Raw genomic sequence first — 22,145 nt, 5'->3', positions numbered from 1 at the left:
CCTCAGTACTTTGAAATTCCTATTTGCTTGAATGTATTAAACGACTTTGTAACTTGATTTTCTTCTTAAATAGCAATGCTATTTTGTTGAGAAAAACAGCTAAATTAAGTTTTATTTTACTCTTAGTCATGTGACTTTAATGTACAGTCCGAGGAGTGTGATCTGTTAACGAATAATGCAAAGAAAGCAGCATTTGTTTAACAGTTGAGGCTGCCTTACCATGTTTACATGATGTGTAAACTGAGCCAGGACAAATTGCACACAAAGGAAATTAAGTGTGTAGAAAAGAAGTTACTCTTCCATGTGTGTGGGCATCACAGCGCGCAATTGCCACACTAGTTCCAATGAAGGCTTAGACTACTTGGCTCTGCAGTGTAAAATAAAATGAGTCAGAAGCCTGCCAACGCAAAATAGCTCCGTGTCACCCTGCTAAACCCGCTGCATGAATAGCTGTTGTCCCTTGAGTGACCTAACCCAAGTCATCACAAACAGCTTTCCCGCGCTGTGTTGGGTGTTAGCGCTTGCTGCGGGCTTTAAAGGTGAAGGGCTCCCTAAAATGCTATGTAGTGTTTCTGACTGGCTGTCCCTAACGGGTTGCGGATCCATTTGTCTTACTACTGACCCTTCTGCAGAAGGGGCTGTCAAATGGCTTCCCACCTGGCAGCGCTGAGGGAGCTGGGGGCAAACGGAGCGCTCTCGTCAGACATGCTTGCAAGTGGAGATGAGACGTGGGTTGGAGGGAACTGCTGACCTAGCTCGAGATGCGGTGGGCAGCTGGGGATCTGTGCGATCACCTGGCTGCCGCGTCCCTGAACGTGGTGGTGCGTCGAAGCCCTCAGGGTAGGGTTACTCCTGTTAGGTTGGTTTATTTCTCCTGGAGCTGCTCCCCTTGGCCCCGCTCCTGACGGTATCCCTGCCCGAGGACCTGCCGTGGCTTCTTTACCTGTGGAGCCACCGCTGATGGTGGGGAAAAGAGCTTTTCTCCCATGGAGTTGCGAGGGATGTTTTCTGTAAAGCGCAGGGTTTCCCGTGTCTCGTGTTGGCCCCTTAGCGTGCTGTGCGAGAGCAGGGGTGCTGCCGGCTCTGCCTCCCCGGGGTTCACCGGGGGCTGCTTTCAGCCTGCTGCGTGCTTGGCCGTCGCCTCTGGCTTTCTGCTGCAGGACGGCCTCGCCTGCAGCCTTCGCCGGGCTGCTGGAGGAGACCGCGGCGCTCGGGCGGGCGTCATTGTCCCATTCTGGAGATGCCCTTCGCAGCCTGAGACCATTTGTCCTAGGAAAACGGCTGGGGCCTCCCTCAGCCCCCCCCCCCCCCCCAAAACACACGCTTTGCCCTCGGCCACCCCCGCCCCGCCGCCTTCCCTCCCGCTGGAGCCCCGGTGTCGCCCGTCGAGTAGCCATCGCTTAGCACCAGCGGCGAGCTCCGAGGCGGGCGAGTCGCCGGGACCGGGGCTGGGACCGGGGCTGGGACCGGGTCGGCTCCGCTGGCCGCCGCCCGGCGCCGCTCTCCGCCCGCCGAGCGCCGGGCCGGATGTCGCGGTGCCGGCGGCGGGCGGGAGGGGAGGCGAGGCCGGTGAGCTCCGGCGACAGTTCCCGAGGCCGGGCGGGCAGGTGGAGGCGGGAGCCGCGGCTGGAGCATGGAAGGTGAGAAACGACCCCGCTCTTTCCCGGGAGGAGGGTGGGGGGGAGAAGGCGCTGCCGCTCCCCCCCTTCCTCCCCGCCGACCCCGCTCGGGGCGCTCGCACCGTGCTCCACCTCCCGCTTACTTCCAAGCGGCTTCTTCAGCGCTTTCTGCAAAGAGATTGCAGCCTCTGGAGGAGAAACCTAATCGCGTGTTGCAATTAAACAGGAAACGAACGGGGCTTTTTCCCCCCCGCTCCGTTTAATTTCAGAAACATCACAACATGTATGATAAAGTTGGGTTTTAGAGCCCGCTTTATCTGACGTTCGTATTCTAGGTTTTAACGAATTAAAGGGCGCGTTGGTTTCCTCTTCGCTTGTAAAACGTGCGTGTAACTTTCAGAGCCAGCAAAAAACAAGTTGCGAGTTAATCTTGGGCTACGGTGTAATTCCTTTGGGAAGAAAAGCTAAATTACCAGTGTTTTAACAAGCCTGGCAAAGAGCATTGCAAAGCATCACTTGATTCATTAATTTCAGAGGTGGATAGTCTATTTCAACTCATCGTTTTAAGGGCTTGAGTTTAGATTCTCCTGTGTCTCAATGACTTCAGGTTTTTGGTTATTTTAAGTTAGATGCAGCTGCCTATTTAAAAATGTGTTCTCCTTTGCTAAAGGCTTTTTAAATGTTTGTATTTAAATAATTACTCGCATAGAGTCTGACTGAATCGAGACTGTCACTGCTTGAGAGACGTAACTAATGTTTTGAAAGAATGGGTCTGGTGGCAGTTCGGCGCTTAAAAATGCAGCCTTGTTTTCTTGGTCAAGTCGGATCCGCTGTATGTCTGTTGTGGGAGAAGAAAGCTCTTTAGGTATGTTGGTATAGTCTCTGATTAGAAAATGAGCATGTTTCTGCCATTACAGCTGTGATTATTTAAGAAGTGTCCTTTTTGTGTTCCTATTTCTTGTACACTTAAAGTTAATATGCAAATAATCCTTCAGGTTTTAGTTCTGTACGTGGGGGTTATGAGGATCAGTTAATGTGCCAGAGCTTGTTCTGTTTGGGATGAAGTTCATGTAAAAGTGTTCTACTGTGTTATCTCTGGATACAGCAACTGCCAAGTGTCTCTGTTTCCATGGGTCTTGGGAAAATCTCAGTTCCACTGGAGGCAGTGGGAAATTTGCCATTGAGGACAAAGGGGTAACACTTCTGTCCTTGATTTTCTGCGCTCAATACAGTCACTGAACAGGGGACTTGCAGGCACTGGCAAGAGTCAGTGTTTGAGACCTGGGTCTAGGAAGCCAAAATCTGCAGTCTTTACTTGGTTGCATCTCTTCATGACTGGTTTGTTTTTTGCAAAGATCACAAGAACTGACCTCATGCTGTCATTTCCATTTGCTGTACTGGGATGAACATGTTGAATTACTGGAAGATACTCTGCTGGTTTTAGAAGGTCATATGCTAAAATATGAGAAAAATGTCCTTAGCTACACGCTGCTGATCAGGATTTCTTCCCAAAATGACATGTGCACTTAAAATGCCCGAGTCATTTCAAACATTATGTGGCGCTTAAGAGCAGCAAAGTATTAGACACCCCGCAAAGAGTTTATTTGGTCCAGGGTACCTTCTTCAGAAAGCCATTGAGACTGTAAGTGCTGAAGAAGGCCATTCAGTGGGGAAATTAGATAGGCTTTCTCTCTTTAATGGTGCAATGCAGGTTGAAGGTGAAAAACACAGTTGGGGTGAAAAACATGTTGGGGTGAGAGAGGTTGACTGCTGTACGTAGCAAAGGCACTGGCTCCACTGCGAGCATTTAGGGATAAGGCTGTGGGGGTCTAAGGCTGTAGGGCAGGGGCCAAGATTGGTGTGTATTTTATTTTGGCTTGCTTGTGCCTCTTAAGATGGCACAAAGACAAGGAAACAGGCTGCATTTGCTCCATGTACTGTGACAGAAGGACTAAGAGCGTATGGGATTTACAAAGATGTGCCCTTCGCAATGCTGTTGGGTTGAAAACTGTAGCTGGCAGTAAAAAGACAATGTTCTGTTCTGGTTTTCACTGTGGAGGCAAACAGGTAAGATTATAATCATTCAAGACGTACCTGCCATTCAGTTGGCTACAGCTGTATTGATGATAGAAGGGTATTAGTGTTATCATTTACTTGAAAAACATCCATTTTAGGGGGGTTAAAATACAGGTAGGCTGTTTTGTTGCTTCTATTAACTGGTCAAATACCAGGATAAAAGATGAATACAGTTATGTATTAAAATGCCATAGCACTTTTTTAGCATGCTATTTGAATATTTTTGCTCACTTTGGCTATTGGTGTAGAACACAGGATGGCTAAGGATTGGTTTCTAAAGCACATGAATTTTACTTCTGCTTTGTAAATGAACATTGTGCGTCAGCTGCGACACACACAAGACAAGCGTCTTCTTTCCATGCGCCCTAGTCAGTGGACCTCTTTGAAGCTTGGGAAGACTAGCGTGTTCTGTAAGTGATTTCCCGTGTTGTGCTTTTGTGAACGTTAGGTAGAAATATGGTCTTATTTGTACAGAATTGGGGATGGAACCTTCCTAGACCTTCTCTTCCTGGCACATTTAGGTGACACAGTGAAGGATCTGGCTTAAAATACTTTACTTGGGAAAGAGACCTGAGGTTAAATGTTAAGAGACCACTAAGGCTGTAAGAAGCTGCTTAAGACAAATATCGTAAAGAAACCAGGTACTGATGAGTGGATGTTGGAGGCTTGAAAGTGCTACAGAGACTGGGATATTTCTCAAAAGAAAAGAGAAACATTATACTGTGTGTCGTTGTTCTTATCTCCTCGGAAGGATTGTACTGCCCAGCAGCCCATCAGGGACAGGAACCTGTTATGCTCAACAAAATGTAAATAAATATGCAGAGACCATCTCAACATTAAGTAGATGAGCATCTGAGGACTGGCTGAACAGGTCCTGCTAGGCTGCCGCGTGGTTCAGGCAGTGCCGTTCTCTGCCAAGTCACCCCGTAGCTGCAGTTCAGAGGTGCTCGGAAGAGAACAGTTGACTGACTGGTAGGGGTGTTGCACTTAGCCCGACACACAGAAGCTTGTGCTGATGCAATTTACCCAGTAAGCTATAGCAATGTATGCATCCTTATTGGAGTGACTGTGTGCTCCGGAGATGTCCTGGGGAATACAATGGTTTCTAAAACAATATAGCTATACAGGAATATATGCAGAATTATCTGATTTGAAGCAGCTGTGTAGGGGCTCTTAATTCTTCATTTCAAGACCTCCTGGCAACCCTGGGGAAGGCAGAATTGCTGCAGAGTTTCCAAGCCACACCTCTCCCCCCACCCGGCAGGCCCCCTTTTTGCTTAATCCTGGGGCTTTGACCAGGTCAGTGCTTTATCACCCAAATGGGGCAACTGCAAAGGATTTCTGAATGCAATTAAAATCGAATTCAAGTATTACAGAATAATGAGGGTTTCATTGTCTTGCTGAAAGCTTAATTATTTGCACAATCACAAGGATTTGTGTAATCTAAGTATCTATATTATTGCAATGTAAAATTAAAATCAATACTAGAGAGAATTTTGTTCATGTGCCATGTATTTAATAGTGTTTCCCCATCATTATTCACAGTATAAATTGGTCTGTTTGCTTCTCTGTACCTCACTTTTCCTGGTATGATAAAATGAAACAAAGACAAATTAAGAGCTGTAACTATGGAGTTCCTTGATCTTATTTATTTCTTTTAAAAATACAGATTTAGTAAATATTTGAACTTTTTGTCATTTAATTCCATGACTACCTTTATGACACAAGGCAACATTCTTAGCTCTAATAAAAGACACTTAATGAAGAGCTTGCATTCATGCTAAATTTGCATGAAAGGATAGGAGCTCTGATTTAATTTTAGGATACATTTCATAAATGCTAATAGCTTAACAACTTGTCTCCAATCAGGAGTTACACCCTGAAGAGCTCAGGTCACTGCTGGATGGCTTGATTCATTAATGGTGGTTTTTTTTCTTGCTGCTCTTTGGTAATAGCTAGTTAAGAGCAGTGGGAACTACATGCATAGTGTAACTCTTAGACCCATTATTGAGAAATGGGAGCTGAATGCTTTCGTTTAGGAAACAATAGAACCAAACATTTGAAAAACCTTTGTTGGATATCTATTGTTGTTTTTTTTCTTCTCTGAGTTTGCTTTTATTTTGTTGGATGCATCAGCCCATTCTCTATTCATGCAGTTTTTTGGATAGCCCCATCTGATACTAGGCTGCTTTGCTGTAGAGTTAACAGAGCTTTATATTTTGACGTTGCAGAGACCACAAAAATGTTCCATATGCAGTGGTGGTAAAGATAGATAATTATGGGGTAAATGTCACTAGTGGTTAACACCTCATGGCCACTGCATGTGTATTTCTGTTATGTAACTGCCAGGAATGAATTTTACAAGTCCTGGAGCTATTATTTTTTATGTTCAAAGATGATAAAAGATTTTCCAGTATGTAAAAAAAGAGGGAAAAAAGCTAGAGGAAAGAAAGGAGGAAGGGAGCAGGTAGCTGTGACACTGGTAGGAAGATCAACCCTCATATCAATGAAATCTCAAGACAGCAAGGCATTGAGTAAAGACTTAACTGGACAGGTCAGATCTGAGCCTCCAGTTAAACTCGCCAGCCTAAATTTGGGCACTGGAGTGGGAGATGCAAATACCTGTGGCTTATATTGTCTTCAGAGCGGTCTGTTGAGTGCTCAGCACTTTTGGAAACCAGGCCACATACGTAGTCCTCTAAACTTTTTAAAAAATTCCTTACATTTGATCCCTATCAGAATTTCTGAATGGGAATTAGACTTGCATTCCCATGAAAGCCAAGTAGATCTTGTGAAGATAATAAGGTTTTCCCTTTGTATTAGAAAAGGAATATAAAAATATCTTGTAGTTTGTGTTTTATAGAAATTCACTTCATGTAGAGTTACTACCACTATGCTGTGCTCATAGGTGCAAAATGAGATGTTAAATCGAAAGTGTATTTATTATGTTCTATAATTTTTTGAAGTTAGAAAATAATACTTAATCCCTTTTCTGGGCATATGCCAGTGCTCAAGATATAAAGAAGTTGTGCAACGAAACATAACAATTATTTGGTATTTATTTCTTTGAAAATTTTGCTTTTTTCAATTTTGCTTTCAGTCAAGAAAATGGGAATTTATAAGATTATAATAACTGTGTCATGAATGGTTCTAAATATAAGCAACTCAGGCTGCTTTTCTGTCTTTTGCAGATTCACAGGCAGGTATGGACCTAAGTAATTCTCAGGAACAGCCTATGGCTGCAGGTACGGTGCTGTTCAAGTTATGTTCTTTCACCCTCTCTTGGAAAATTTTAAATTTAAATGGAGAAAACTATGAATTGCAGCTTGTTTAGATTCCCAGGACACTGAGTAGCACGGTCACAAATACAAAGCTGGGCATTAAAGGTAAAAAGTAAATTCTAGAATTGAAATAAAACTGTGGAAGTTCAATATAATATTGGAAAATTATACTAAAGGGAAAAAAAGACTGTATAGTAGGAAAGGAAATGTTTTCAGAAGAAAGCTGGAAGTTTTGATTAGGGAAGCAAGAATAATGTGATTCTTTTGGTTGACTGCATTTCTGAAAATATGAAAACAAACCTCTTGTGTGAGTTGGACACGTTTTACTCATTAATCAAAAAATAAAACTTTTTTTCAGATCCAATGTAATATTTAGCTTGAAAAGGATTGGGGTTTTTACTATCCAACTGTTAAATAATTTTAACAGCAATTTCCGAATGTTGCTGTGAACTTTAAAAATTCACAGGATTGTTGAAAGAAAACACTTGTCAGTTTTTTAAACAAAATACTGATCTGAAATGTACAGAAATATGCATAATATTGAGTTACTCTGTATTATGGATTTTATGAAAGAAGCTTTATTTGAAAAAACATCACTCAAATAAATTTCACTATAGTGAAAAATTTGGCTTTATTTCAGAGAAGAGAGGCTTGGATTTCTGGGACATACTGCTGCCACAGTGATCAGCAGAAAACTTTCTGATAATGTTGATGTTTAAAAAGACATATGTGAAATAAGCAGAGAAGTGCAACTGGCTTCAAAGAGGCTTCCGATTAAACGTGCTTGAGCAGTTTCCTGGCCTGGGGCCAGAATGATTAATATTTTGCCCAAATGAACAAAGTAAAGCTGTGATTCCTTTTCCATGCTCTGAAGAGCTTGCTTGCTTGCCTGCTAGCAGCAGTTGTCAGAATACATGTGATACATAGAGTTACATATACTGGATTTTATTCCTGTTTTGCTGTCATTTAGAACAACCTTCAGAATAGTTAAATCTGAGCAAAAGCTTAAGACTTCTTAAAGGTGTGTGCTCTGTGCAAGAGTTTGTATATGACTTTGGGAAGCAAATCCATTCAACCAAATTGCAAATAATCTGTCTATAGGAAGAACATTGTAGGCAATACTGGGAGTTTGCAGATACTTTGAGGTAATCACCTGGAAGTATTCTTGGAGCATAAATAGTTAATTATTGGTTTGCGTTTTTTTTTTTTCAGAAGGACAGGAGGTTTTGACAGACTGTAATCTGAACAAATCCCAGGAAATGGAAAGTATGGATAATGCAGAAGATATGAAGGAACACAATCAGTCTAATGAAGAAGCAGGAGGTAAAGTAGAGATTGAATTCTGAAAAATAATAGTTATATTTTGTCTTTTTATTAATCTGATTGTGCTATGAGAGTGATTAGAAAGTTTATTCTGGATCATGGCTCTGGTTTTCATGCATGCTTGTAAAAGGAGTAACAATACAATTAGTTTAGAGCATTTTAACATGCTTTAAAGGAGGAGCAACTGTTTTCCATCAGGGAACCTCATGTGCATTTTATAAAGGTCACTTTTACAGGATCTATGAAATATGGATAGCAAGATAAAAAAGCGTGTGCATATGGTGAGCTCTTTTAATGTGTGTTGTAGCACACAAATTCTTAAAATTAGTTTGCATATGACAAATGCATGTGTTAGGACTGCACTTTTTATTAATGTTGTTAAGCTGCTCTGATATCTGAAAAATAACTTGGCAAATTTTTTTTTGAAAGAAAGGACAAGTTACTTCAAATTCATAGAACAACTCAGCCCTGTAGAATTTAAAACTGTATCAGTAATCCTGTACTTTAAACTGTGCGTTAACAGAAGGTTGGTCAGTTTACCATGTTTATTGTTTAATTTGAACAGTAAACCCTTCCTATACAACTGAAAGAAGACGCAGGTATGAATAAAATACTAAAACAATATGCACTATTTTTAATTTAAAAGAAGGCCTACATAAGTGCATATTTCTGTGTATCTTTAAAAACTAGGAGGCCCTCTTCACTTAACAGATAAAAGCAGCACCTCCTGGACTCAGCAATCTTACAGGCCCTCAGAGTTCAGGATTTGTATATGTGTATATGACATAGATGTAGAGCAAGAGACTTTGAATTTCCTCCTTGATCTAGAAGCTCATAAACTGAAATCACAGCATTAATAAACATTCCTGCCAGTGAGCTGAGTGTGTTCATTTATGCCAGTTCTCAACCACAAACAGTGAAAAATGCTGCCTGGTAGAGGATGTGGTATACATATACTGGGGAAAAGACATAGATTGTTTTACCAGTTTCACGTTGCCTTTCAAGTACTGCATGTCCATGGCAGTACAGCAGTGTCAAGACAAACTATGTCTGTGGCTTTGGTTAGTAGTTTTGAAGTAGTGTTCTTGTATCACATGAATCAAGTAAATCACTAAAGAGTTGTCTCTGTTTTGGTTGCCCAAGTAGCTTTGGTTGTTCCCTGTAACACAAATGTGATGACTTTATTTTGGACTAAAATGAAATGTTCAGGTGTTAAATTTTTGCATTATTAAAGATTAAACTTGTATCTATTTATTAACAAAGTACAAAACAACATAAAACACTCAAGGGAGCACTGCACTAGCAAAAAAGTCCATGAGGAGGGTGAAATTAATCTCACTTGGGTATCTACAGTACCAGTGTCTAGAACTGTACTGGTGTCTGGCCTTTCTTGACAGTCGATGGAGAGAGAGCACGCAGGTTTTCTGACCAAATTTGGGTGTCTGACCTAGGATGAAATGCCTCGTGTCCCCAGAGTAACTGCTTCTTAGCAGGACTCCATTTATAGTCGGTGGAGAGTAGCTTAGCATAGATGTCTGCGGTGCAGAAGCTATCTTGGGCAGGTAAGTTCTGTTCTGCTTACCCTAAAAAGAGAATTTTGGTGGTTTTATCCACAGAACATGGAATGCTTGAGCCTTTTCTACATCCAAGGCATCTGATCTCTCTTTCAGATACCACAGCACATAAAATACAGCCATATTCCAGCTATTTGTCCAGCCCTTATGCCATTTCTACTTGTTCTAGCTCACTTCTGTCTCTGCTTTCCCAGTGTCCCTGCCCTTCACTCCTCCTAGTCACTAAGCTGTGGATACAGGAAGCCAGGACAGGGTTTCTTTCACAAAACCCTCAGTATTGACTGTCCAAGAGGAGCTGCTCTAGCTTCTCCCCACCTTCCCATTCCAGGAGGCCTGTCTGTACCGCTTGCATGTACAGCATCATGGCATCTAGCAAGTCTTTTTTCCGTTCCTTGACTGTCCTATGCCCTTCAGCTTCAGTACCATTTCTCAGGCTCTTTTCCATACATTTATGTCAGGTACAACTTAGACACTTGTGAGAGAATGTTTACATTGATACTGCTCTTACAATCCATTTTTGTTTTATATGGCTGCTGATCGCTTAAAGTTTCTTTACGATTTGTTCTGGAATGCAAATACTGAAAACTTACTTCTCAAAGATAATGCTATAAATATTAATAAACCATCATTTCACTCTGATAGAGTCCCTTACCATTAAAGCATTCATTCATTATAAAGTGAGTACAAACCTACTCAGTACCACAGTGCTCTATTCTCTGATTCTCACTGTAGGAATAAAGACATGATTGCTAGGAGAAAGCAGTTTTAAATGCACAGAAAAGAGAGCTGCAGTATCTCAGTGTAAAATGGCACAAAATCAAATATATATTGTGTTTACTTCATTGCTTCACATACAGTTCTCTACAATCATTCTGATACCGGAAGCACAATAAATCTTAAATAGTTAAGCATGCTGTGCTAGTAGTCTAGGCTGTGCGAATATCGGTAGGTGTATTTAAATTTCTTCCTAAAGCCCAGCGCCACTTCAGTTGCTGTTGGATACTAAAATTCACAAATAATCTTAGCTTTCATGTCATACCTACTATGTAACAGTAGCTACGTTAGTCACTGAGCAGTCTCTGCGGGTCAATAACTATCTGTCTTACTTCTAGATAAGCGAAACCACATTCTGACAGTGCTGCCCTGGTGGGAGTATTATCGTTTGGGGATCACTAACCCTGGTAAAAATGAATATATAGTATTCTCCAGAATCACAGAATAGAAATATCGTCAGTATTGGTGATGGCTCTTGGGAAATGGATTACATCCTGCCTACACCTGAAAAGTCTGTCTGTTTAAAGGAAAAAAAAAAAAAAGCTCTATTTGGCACTTTTCCAGGTCTGATCACTAATACCCTCATTACATATCAAATTTAAAGAGAAACAATGAAAAATGTTTGTGTGGTTCTCATAAATGTTAATCGTGGTATTCGTGATCCATCCCTTTTGTGAGTGAGCAATTCCACTTCAATATCTTCACAGTTCATCGTTGATGATAGCCAGCATCACAGAAAAATCTCCCTTTTTTTTATCCTGAATCCCTGCGTGATCCATGCCCACAGGGTTTGTTCCATCTGCTGAAGGCCCTCATGAGAACATGAGGCCACTGACTCATAGAGAGAGATCAAGCATTTGATAGCCTGCTTTCCACTGCCTTAATATGTCTATAACATGTTTTTCTTCAGTACAATTATGTCTGTTTTTTCCATGTTTTGTCAACCATTCATAGTACGTAGTAATCTTGCAGTTTCTGGGACTGTCCATTTTTTGTGAATATTGCATTATTAATGGGTGACACTCTAAATACATTGTGGGGACTTATTCTGAGACTTTGAGCAGAAGTTGGAGCCTGGTCAAATCTAGATGTTGTCCAGCTCTAGTTTGGTGGAGCCTTTTATGCTAGGTCTGAAGAAAGTGGTACTGTGATCCTCTCAAAAGACTACAGAAACTTCATAAAGGCACTAAATAAACTGGTGTATAGGGCTGAAACGTCATCGCAACTGGTGCTTGTCTGGTGTAAGAAAATCCACTTTTTCAGCAAACAGTTCTATATTTGTACTTCTCCGAGCACATGCAAACACACTGGCTGATGTGTTGTTCATATGTCTGTGTTATAACTGACGAAGGTGAGATGCCGTTCAATGAAAACAATTCAACCTGTCCTATTAGACACCCCTTTTAAAAGGGCTTAAACTATGATGATTGCTAAGTATAGGGCAAACAATTAGGCAGAAGGCTATAGTAATATGTTAATTAACAGCTTGATGGAGAACAAGGGGAGAAAAGAGAAAGAAAAAACCTTTTTTTGCCTCAAGGGAATGGAAGCTGCATGCTGTGGTGCACATGGTGTATGCTTGCCTGCAACCATAAAAATACACTGTTCCCATGGTGCTTCCTGTATCTAGTCTGAAAAGAGACAAGCAATGAGGCAGATAGGGGAGGAAGCACTTAATTTCCCTTGTTTCTTTATGTGCCCCTGACACTGTTACCTTTGGTGGCCAAAGTTGAAGTATCTTTAATTTAAAAATTAAATAAAAAAAGCCACGTTCTTTCCTATGGGAGTCACAGTCAAGCACAAGTGTTTAATTATGTCTTAATTCCCTCATCTGTTGAGGCAGACAACTTTTTGGGTGTTATGAATGTTAGCTAGCTTTCATGGTTGTGAAATAAAAAGAAATAGAAGCCACATTTGTGGTTTATGGATGCTAATTGCTGCTGCATTTAGGTGTGTGAAAGGGGGCGGTTAAAAGGCTGGAGTGAGACAGGAGAGGATGACAAACCCTCGCTTAGGCGCGTACTGAGGTTCCAGTGGTGCTGCTAGCACACGCACTTATCTGCTTGAAAAGGAAGTGCCGTTTTTTATCAGAATATTACATCTCCCAAGCCCAGATCGAGCCCTACCGCTCATGGGACTCAGGGGTTATCTCACAACATCAGCAGTACTTTGCTGCAGAAGTTCACTTAACAGGGGATTTCTGTAAGTGTTAAAACCAGGCAAGGAGTCTGTGCTGCTTAACTGTGTCAGGTCTCTCTGCTTTGGTGGCTACACATGAACTGAAAGTCGCATCTGAGTGTTATCAACAAAAGATCCTCTTGACTTTGTTTTAGCTCTTCGGTACTGTACTATCAGCAGCAGGAATGCTGCCAAGCACGTTCAGTGACATCAACACAGTCAGTTGTGTCACCACAGCCTGTAAATGATTGACATCAGCTTGGACCATCCTGCACAATGGGTAGCCCAGAGCGCCCAGGGCTGGTACAGAAACTCAGATATTCTGATTGCTTTGAAATAATCAGAAAAGTGCAGCTATTCCTAATTCTAATTAACCCATTATAGTTAGTAGAAAACAGAATTTTCTTTTGAGATATTGTGGCTATCGGTGTAAGCTATCAGACAAGACAAGGTCTGGAAGGAGAATGGATGCACAGTGTTATTCAATAGATAATGGACTCCTTTCCATAACTTTTAAAACTGCATTTTTCTTCACTTGTTCTACAGTGTATGTCTCAGCTTCATACAAAATAATTCCTTGAAATTAAAGGTGAGAGAAATACTTATTCCTTTGGCATCGAAATAAAATCTAGTCCAGGGTAGATGAGATGTGGTGTGTTCCCTCCCCACCCCCCAGCAGGAAGTAAATGAAGATTAAGAAAACGGCCCTAGGAACTCAAATCACATGTCATTGTAGAAAATAATCCATTTTTAGACATATGGGTTGGTGGAAAGGAAATCAGTTAATTAAGATGACTCACGTTTTGCCCCCAAACTAGGCTGTTCATTTGGCACAAAATGTGTGAGTTTAAAGGGCAGGTTTACTACTGTTTCTGCTGCTGGAAAGGTGTCGGAAAGCAGAAATAAATCCACAAGAGTCAAAACTTTGCTAAAACGCAGAAAATAGTTCCATGAGCATTGGAATTGATGAAGCGCGGTTTCCAGTGGGCTTGTGTCTTGTTGCTGGCTTTTAATTGAATTATGCAAAGTCCGCGTCGTGTGCTAGACGCGATGTTTTACTTCTGGTACCTCAGGCTAGCTTTGCCGTATTCTCAACACCGCCTCCCATCACGCTGTATTCAAGTGCTCCAGTTCTTGTTCCTGTTTTTGTTCCTTCTGCTGCTCTGCAGGAGCTGTTATGAACTTTGTTTAATTCAAAGCTCAATTCCATATATTCTTGTTGAACAGTCTGCTGCTGCACCTCACCTGCCAAGTGTGCCAGACACACTGACCATTTCTCCTGATGCAGGAGCACCACCTCCAGGAGTGGTTCTGGGAGATGCAGGTACTCCTGGGCCGTCTGTTGAACAGGCCAGTGGTCAGAATAGAGTAATTCTGAGAAGCCTTCCCCTCTGCCGGATAGGATTGATATTGGTGTACAGGTCTGAATGTTACTAGGGGAACACAGAGTGGATGCATATGCTTCTGTAGAAGACAAGGCTAAAAGTAAAACACAAGTGTTTAATTATAAAAACCTCAATTTGGAGAGAATGTACTTGTAATCTAAAATTCAAGTCTCGGAATCTAGATTATTTACTACTGGAAATTTTTTTCTAGTTGAATCAAATCAACACACTTAGTTTTGTGAAGATTATGGTGTTCAAGGATTTTGAGCAACATCTTAACCAAGCTCCTGTCTTCAGTTTATAGGTGTTAAAATTCCATTGATATTTATCACAGATTTCCCTGTTCTTCATATTGTTATATTTTCTCTTCATATTATATTTTTCTACTGTCAAACACAAGAGTATATTGCGTTGCAAGAAAGGCTTTGGGGAGATGAATTAAAAAAAGGCTAAATGAAACTACACTTCCAACTTCTCAGATATGAAGTTCATTTGAAAAAGCAGTTGACCAGCAATGATCATGCCTGAGTGGTCATATTAGTAATAGGTCCCTTGGTATAAATAATGAAGGCGATTATCTGAATTTAACATGTGGCCTTTTTCAGTCTGACTGTAAGGTCCAGATGTTCTCTGATTAACTGTCTAATTGAAGTCTGATTTAACGGTTGTTATTGTATATGGCTTTCTGGACTTTAGGAATTGTAATTTTAGAAATGTTTTCTATGAGTGATGTTATCTTAACCGTAACAGAAGGGAAGAACTCGTACAGTTTCATCTTTTTCTGTGTTCTTTTTTTTAAGAGGGAGACTTTGAAGATATTAAGATTTGAAAGGATAATGTTAACAGGTGTCATAAATGAAACAAAATTAATCTGGGACAGGCTTTGGAAAATCTGGGCACTGTAGGCCCAGGGATGTGGGGTGGTGTTCCCTCTGATTCTCTGTGCAACACTGGGGCTATAGGCAGTTGAGGAAAAATGGCAAGCTATTGACACCATTTTTAATAAAAAAAAAAAAAATTCTGTGATAGTTTTAGCATAGTACTAACCATAGTTTTCTAGCCCCCAGTTATGTTGTCTTAGGCAATAACATTCTGCTTCCCCAAATCCTGTTTGTAGTGTCAGTTAAATGCATTATTTTTCATGTCCTTTCCTAAATCATGGCCTAGTGCTGCCTGGTGTTGCTGTGCAGTTGTTCTGTTTAACTCCAGCTTTGGTAGCTCTCAGCTTTCGATAACATTTTTCCTTTATCACTATTTCTGTTAGTATAACTTTAATATATTCAAAACCTTTTGAATGAAAGTCCTAAAAACCCCATGAGATTATTATTAGGCAGAAATTGGTAATAGATGGGAAATACCAGGTATGAAATTACAGATTTACACAGGAATATACATCTTTATGAGAAAAATCCTTGTATTTGAATAAGATGCTTTAAGAATCAGTTACATAATTCAAGTTTCCTGGCTCACATGAGCTTGGAGATGATGTGTGGTGTTTGATTTTTTGTTGTTGTTGTTGTAATTAATTGTACAGCTAGATAAATTATACTGTGTTTTAATGATAGACACTGGTATTAATGAAGTAGAAAATACACATCCAAGTGCTTGGAAAATGATGCCTGGTTTGGTGTTTGTTTTTTTTTTCTTTCCAGTTCTCAGTACTGCATTTCAATTTGATTTGTTTCTATTTTTGTTTGAAGTCACAATAAAAACAAGGAAACTCATTACCATAGAGCATGCACTCCACAAAGGGGAATTATGAAAGTTTCTCTCCTATTTTTAGAAGTGAAATTTCCACCAGGTGCATACTGCACTGGTTCATTTAGGTATTACCACTCAAGTATGCTTTATACAGTATCTAAACAAAATAGATGCTTGTTTTTTGTACAAAAATGGATACTGAACAACAGTACTAAGAAAATACTGGAAGGCACAAAGACAAAATAAAATCAAAGCCAGTATGTCTAAGTAATAATTTTTAGGAAGCCAAAGAAGTGAAATCTATGGATTTCCAGTGCACGGTAGAACAGAAGTACTGAATGCAGTACTTGGGATTTTAGTGCAGAAGAATCTGCTTTGGCACAAAAAGGCACCTCAGCTGTGGGAACACCTGAGTGGGACAAGTCCAGTGGCATTCGTGCTGTACGAGAGAGTACATGTTTATTGCCACTACATCTTCATTACTGTTGTTGCCACTGCTGTCTAACTGAAAGCTGATACTGCTTCTAGGTGATTGCTTCTTCCTTTGTTGGCAAACAATGATCTCATAAAAGCATTGCTGCTGTTGTAAAAAAGGGAGCTTGTCACTGGAGTCAAAGCAACAAAGCCAGGTTGGGCCAAAAAGGCTTGAACTCCTTTCCCTTCCCTAGAATTGATATCTGCAGTGGTGTAGAAGACAGACATGGAGAAAAGTTGCCTTATCTCTGACTGTGTTGCCTCTATTAAAAAAACAAATTATCTCATGTTGCTATTGTGTCACTTCACATTTTATAATTTCCCATTACTTATAGTCTCCAAATTTTCAATATATACATGTATGTCACATGTAATTGTTTTCTTCTTGTTATTTAAGGAAAGAAACTTAGGTATAGCATTGATTTTTTTTTTTTTTTTTTTATTTTTCCCCAGCTTGTAATTTTGATGGGATGTACTGCAAATCTCTCTTTATTCATTAAGGAATATGGGTGTGTTTTACTTCATGACATATCTTCCCCCACAGTACGTTAATTCCATTGTAGAGGTGTTTTTCATAAACATGCAGGATTCTGACTTTGATTTGGAAACTCCACTGACTTTCTCAGTTTCACCGTGTATGTCTGTTTTGTTTCAAGCTGGTTTAGGTAAAGGAATCTCGCATTCTGGGAGGGGATCAACTCTAGTATGTATACGCTAGGTTTTGGTTTTATACTGCTATTTCTGGGGACAATTTGTGGAGATAACGGTGATGAATCATCAGTTAATACCTGTCAAATCCAGGTAGTCACAAGAAGCCTTCAATATGCACACGTATAGACTCCCTTCTTGTTCTTCGGCATCTGAATCCTATTAACAGCTGTCAAAACCCGGTAAACTATTTATATGCTTTCACAATTTGTTTAATTGGATAGTTAGGAAATGGCATACAAGAAAAGCTTTTCTTTTTTCTTTTTTTTTCTTTAGTCTGGCTGAACATCTGTAGCATTAGGGGCTCATTATCTCTGAATTGGCATAGCAAATCAGCAGCATCATTAAAATGCCACATTAAGATGATTAAGTTTCTTTGTTATCCAGTTGACTTTTTGCATGTGCTGAGGATTTCATGATTATGACCCCACTCCTTGTAAAACACTTGAGAAACATCACCCTTTTGTGCCATTGTCTTTAATAGCTTCTGGTTTTTCTTCTTTGTGCTTTTCATAACCCTACTGGTAAACTTTGCTTAACAACAGTACAAAACTTATGTTATTTTCTCTATATTTGACGCCAAGGTCTTGGATTAAATACAGTAATTGGGGGGTTCTCCTTCTGAGACTTCTTTCTACAGAGAATAGCTAAGATAACACTCTAGCTTGCCCTAATGGTTTGCTGCTATTGACTTCTTTTTTTATTCATGCATTTTATAGAACATACACAAGCACTGTTCATGTGGTGGGTGACTCAGTCTGAAGTTGCCACCACAGCTTTATTTTGGATTTTTTCCAGAACCCATTGTTTTTACAGTGTTTCAGGTGAAACAAAAATATTACTCTGGAGTATGTCTTTCATCTTGTAATCATCTCCCCAGGAAATGAAACCATGTGCATCAGCCTTAACGCATCACACTGGTACTTTGTTGTGTAAAATCTACAACATTTTTTTCTGCAGTGTATATTACCTTCATGAACTACCTCAAGAAAAATAGTTACTTGGGTTGGACACCATGAATGTTTTTTTCCTCTTACAACCTCTTTACTTTCCTAAGCATAGAAGAGATGATAGCACTTCTTTCTTCAGCTGGGGGAACTTCATTAGTGTTGTTAGGGATAATTGTGTTTTTCCTCAGTTAAATTTCCCTTTTCTACTTGAAGTTACAGCCACCTTCCTCTTGGTTAAGGTGGGCCAGCTCGGAAACTCCCTAATCTCATTAAAATATGTTGATATGATTTTTAAGTGACAGATACAAACCTTTCCACACAGTTGCCAGTCTCCTGATCTCACAGTATTCCCTGTGTGTGCCAGTACGCAGGGCTGAAAAAGGAATTTGGTTGCTTCAGACCTCTGCAACCACTTGATTAATTTTAGGCTGACCTGTACTGAGCCATCTTTTCCTCAGACTGCTTTGTACCAAAGCTTTGTTCTGTATTGCTGTCAGGAAGGCAGAGTAGACTCTAAACAATAACAGGTGTGTTAGGACAGAAAAATTCCAACACTTCTAACATTTATTTGGTTAAAAAAAGCCTCTTCCCTACTGGCTTCTGCTGTCTGTTGTTCTCAGTCATCAGAAGGTGAATTTTTCCGTTGAGGTTCTTCAAATGCCTACCTGCAAACTGAAAAGCACTCGAGCTTTGGTGGGATATGACTGACAGCTGGAGTGGGATGTTTGTTGTGGGGAGGCAGCGGTGGAAAAGCCTTGATCAGAATTCAGGTGCATCCTTCTCTGTTACTATAAGAAAACACAAGTGTTGCAAGCAGTCAGCATGCAATATGGAAAATACAGAGGTAATTATTTTCCGCAGTGTAACCATAGGATGGCTTGCCCAGTTTGTGCCAGTCAGCAAGTGTTTGCCATGGGGAACTCAAACCAGCTTTCATGCTACGCTACATGAGCACTGGCATAACTCTGTAAAAGAGTGAAAAGCTGTGAGCCATGAACTTGTGGTGAGAAACAGTAGAAAACGGTAGAGAAGTCTCAGTTGGAGGTTACAACTAGTCCTCCACTGCTAAGCACTTGCATTTGATGCAGATGAAAGGTGAGACGTTAAGTAGAAAGTGGGAATTGAAATTGTTTCTGAAAGTACCAACAAGGTGCAGCTGCAATGCGTACGTACTTCCTTTTACCATGCTGTGCAGGATGTAGAAAATTATTTTGGAACTGCCTCCTTTTGAGAGGGAAAACAACCAACCAACCAACCAAAAAACTCCTTTTTTTTTTTTTTTTTTTGGAAAGAGATTCTGTTGAAAGCTACTTTCAGCAACTGGCAATAATTTTTCCTTAGACTGATGGAAATGGATGCATAAACTAATTCTGAAGGAGTCTTGATAGCAGAATCACCCTCGGACCCTCAGACATGTAGTTGGCAACAGAAGGTACCTGCAGAGGGAGACCCTGTTGCAGTGGAAGTAGGAATTCCCGGGATGTGAAGCAGAGCTAGTACTGAAGAAGGTGCAGAGAAAAAATGGCTCATTTGTAAGTGAATCTAGACCTCCCTGTGACCCTCTGAGCAAACACCCAAACCTGTGTGAGCTCTTCTGGGACCAGGGCAGTCAGTCCCAATACCAAGCTCTAAAAACCATCTAGGATAGGGGGATAAAACCACATAATATAGGGAAAAAAGCCAGCCTTCTGTGGATATCATCATCTAGGGAGAGCACCAAGAAGAATCTCGGAGTTCTCCACACTACTGTGGATTCTTGCATAGGATGAAGAAATTATCACCCACCTGTTTCTTCCACCTCACTTCAACCCGAAGTAAGATAGATTGGCTGGGCTTAGTGCAAACATTTAGGATAGGGGAGTGATTTTCTCACTAAAATATAGTTGAAGGTTTTGATTTCATGAAAGTATTGGTTGCCAGATCTTTATTTTTCAGTGCTGCTTTTATGTTGCCACCTCATTTTCGCTGTCACCCATTGTTTGTTCTCGGCATTTGATGTGGTTTATTACTCAGAACCGGAGCTAATACATATTCAGCAGTCCATGTTCTGTACTTTGGAGAAAGGACAAGTGATTAAGTGCCATATTTAACTGTCTAACCCTCAGTTTGAGAGAGGAGCAGGTGGCCATGAGAACAATACTTTCAAACAGGAAACTATGTATTTTATCTCTTAGTGCTCTTCTTCACTTGGTAGCTTGAGGCATAACTCAAGTTTCAGCCATAGCCTAGCTCTTGTCTAGATGGAAAAGTCAGCTTTAAGCAGAAAAAAGCTGTCCTGTCAATTAGTAGGGATTTTAATGCAAGTGCTGGTAATGCTGGAGTTAATAGTGGAAAGAAAATTCAGCAACCTAAGTTGGGAATCATCAGCTGTTTATATAGTGTGACCGATTTGCTTATATTTTTACATGGCAGCATTATTGTTAGTAAATTATTAGCTACTTGTTACATTCTCCTCTTGTCATAAAACTGCATTCATTTAAGGCAATGTCTTTGGTTTTCTCTGGACATGGCTACAGGTTCAGGAATCTATTCAAAGGCCATGGATGCTAATCTTCGTGAGTCTTTGGGTTCTTTGCCACATATTCACAATATGACTTTGGACAAATCTTTTAACATTTCTGGGATACATTTATTTATCAGGAAACCTTTACTCTGCCTCTGCTAGTTTTACTCACATAGTAACCTTATGATACAGGATTATTGGATGCTCCTCACACATTTGAGATCTTTGGGTAAAAATTGCAATTTGCAAGTGAAAATTAGGATTGTTGATTAGGCTTAATTGATGAGAATCTATACCATGGGAGCACTGGAAGTCTTATACTGGATCAGACACATGTCTTAGGCATGTCTCAAGCACCAGGGGTTCCACAGGAAGATGTAAGTATCCTTTTTAATTTGTGTCTTTCTGTATTTCCAATTCACAGGAATAGCCTGTGACACTAATTTCTACAGGCTAATTGTGAGTTGTGAGAATAAGTATTTTCTTTTGAATCCTGACTAGTACCCTATAATTGCAGGTGACGTTTGTACTGTATTATACTTTTATAATCTCTAGAAGGAAATTATCCGTCAAAGGTAATTAACAGGCAGGTCAATATTTTTAAAGGTTATCTCACTGTGAGTATCATTAAGTGTACATGACCCATGAAGATTCATGTCTGAACTGCATTTCTTCAGCTTTGGGTATTAAAGTAAAACTTTTAGGAAGATTGATAATGTAATTTCATGTAATTTTTGGTGAGTTTTTCCTAAGATACTTCATTGTGCCTAAGATGAGCATTTTTTCACTTTTGTGCTTTGTTTTACCTGCAGATGATGTGATTAAAGTGAAAGGTGAATACAGTGAAAGAGAGGAGAGTGCTTTAAATTCAGAGCCTATGGAAAACCCAGAAGAATCTGAAATGCCTTACACCTATCCCAGAGAATATAATGAATATGAAAGCATTAAACTGGAAAGACACTCTGGTTCATATGACAACGTCAGGCCAGCTAGTGGAAAAATGAATTGTGATATCTGTGGATTAGCCTGCATTAGCCTCAATGTCTTGATGGTTCATAAGCGTAGCCACACTGGTAAATATCCCTATGTTATTCTTATAAGAGCTGAATACTGAAAGGATAGTAAGTTGTAAGTTGTAATCTAGACTACTTATTTTAAAAAAGGATACCAAAATCAGGATTTCCTTGTTCTCTCCTTGATGCCACATGTAATCTCTAGCAAGTTACTCACTTTTCTGTGCCTCACTTTACCCACCTTTCTTCTTATCAGGATTGAATGTTAGTAAAAGCATGTTTGTGAGGCATTTTAAGAATTTTGGATGAAAGGCACTATGTCATTTAAGTATTTCAGCCACAAAACACAAGTTAGATTGGTTTTGTGCTGCCATTTCCAGTCTGTGTATGTATTTCTCTTTGTGCTATACTTTGGCAACAAACCAATTAGCATCTTAAGTTTCGACCTGCAGTAAGATAAGACCTTTTTTTTTTTTTTTTTTTCTAAAAATTGCTAGCTTGTTGGAATCAGCCTCCTCCAGAACACTTATTTCCATGGAAAAACTGTACAGTGTTTTCCATAGTTGTACAAATGTTACAAGAAGCT

The 22,145-nt window shown here is 40.2% G+C and overlaps 1 protein-coding gene across 2 annotated transcripts in view; it reads left to right on the top strand.

Moving 5' to 3' along the window:
• Positions 1-1,540: 1,540 nt before the first annotated feature.
• The window catches only part of IKZF3 (IKAROS family zinc finger 3), a 37,609-nt gene continuing 17,004 nt past the window's right edge, over positions 1,541-22,145 (top strand). For both annotated transcript variants that reach the window (XM_052785413.1, XM_052785412.1), the window contains exons 1-4: positions 1,541-1,640; positions 6,887-6,940; positions 8,189-8,299; positions 21,359-21,619. In XM_052785413.1, the coding sequence (XP_052641373.1) occupies positions 1,634-1,640; positions 6,887-6,940; positions 8,189-8,299; positions 21,359-21,619 (433 nt within the window). In that variant the 5' untranslated portion in view covers positions 1,541-1,633. The remainder of the gene's footprint in view (positions 1,641-6,886; positions 6,941-8,188; positions 8,300-21,358; positions 21,620-22,145) is intronic.

Source organism: Harpia harpyja, chromosome 4 (genome assembly GCF_026419915.1).
Source record: "Harpia harpyja isolate bHarHar1 chromosome 4, bHarHar1 primary haplotype, whole genome shotgun sequence".
NCBI classification, from domain to species: Eukaryota; Metazoa; Chordata; class Aves; order Accipitriformes; family Accipitridae; genus Harpia; species Harpia harpyja.
Note: the sequence above shows the minus strand (reverse complement) of the source record. Positions and strands in the feature narration are given on the sequence as shown.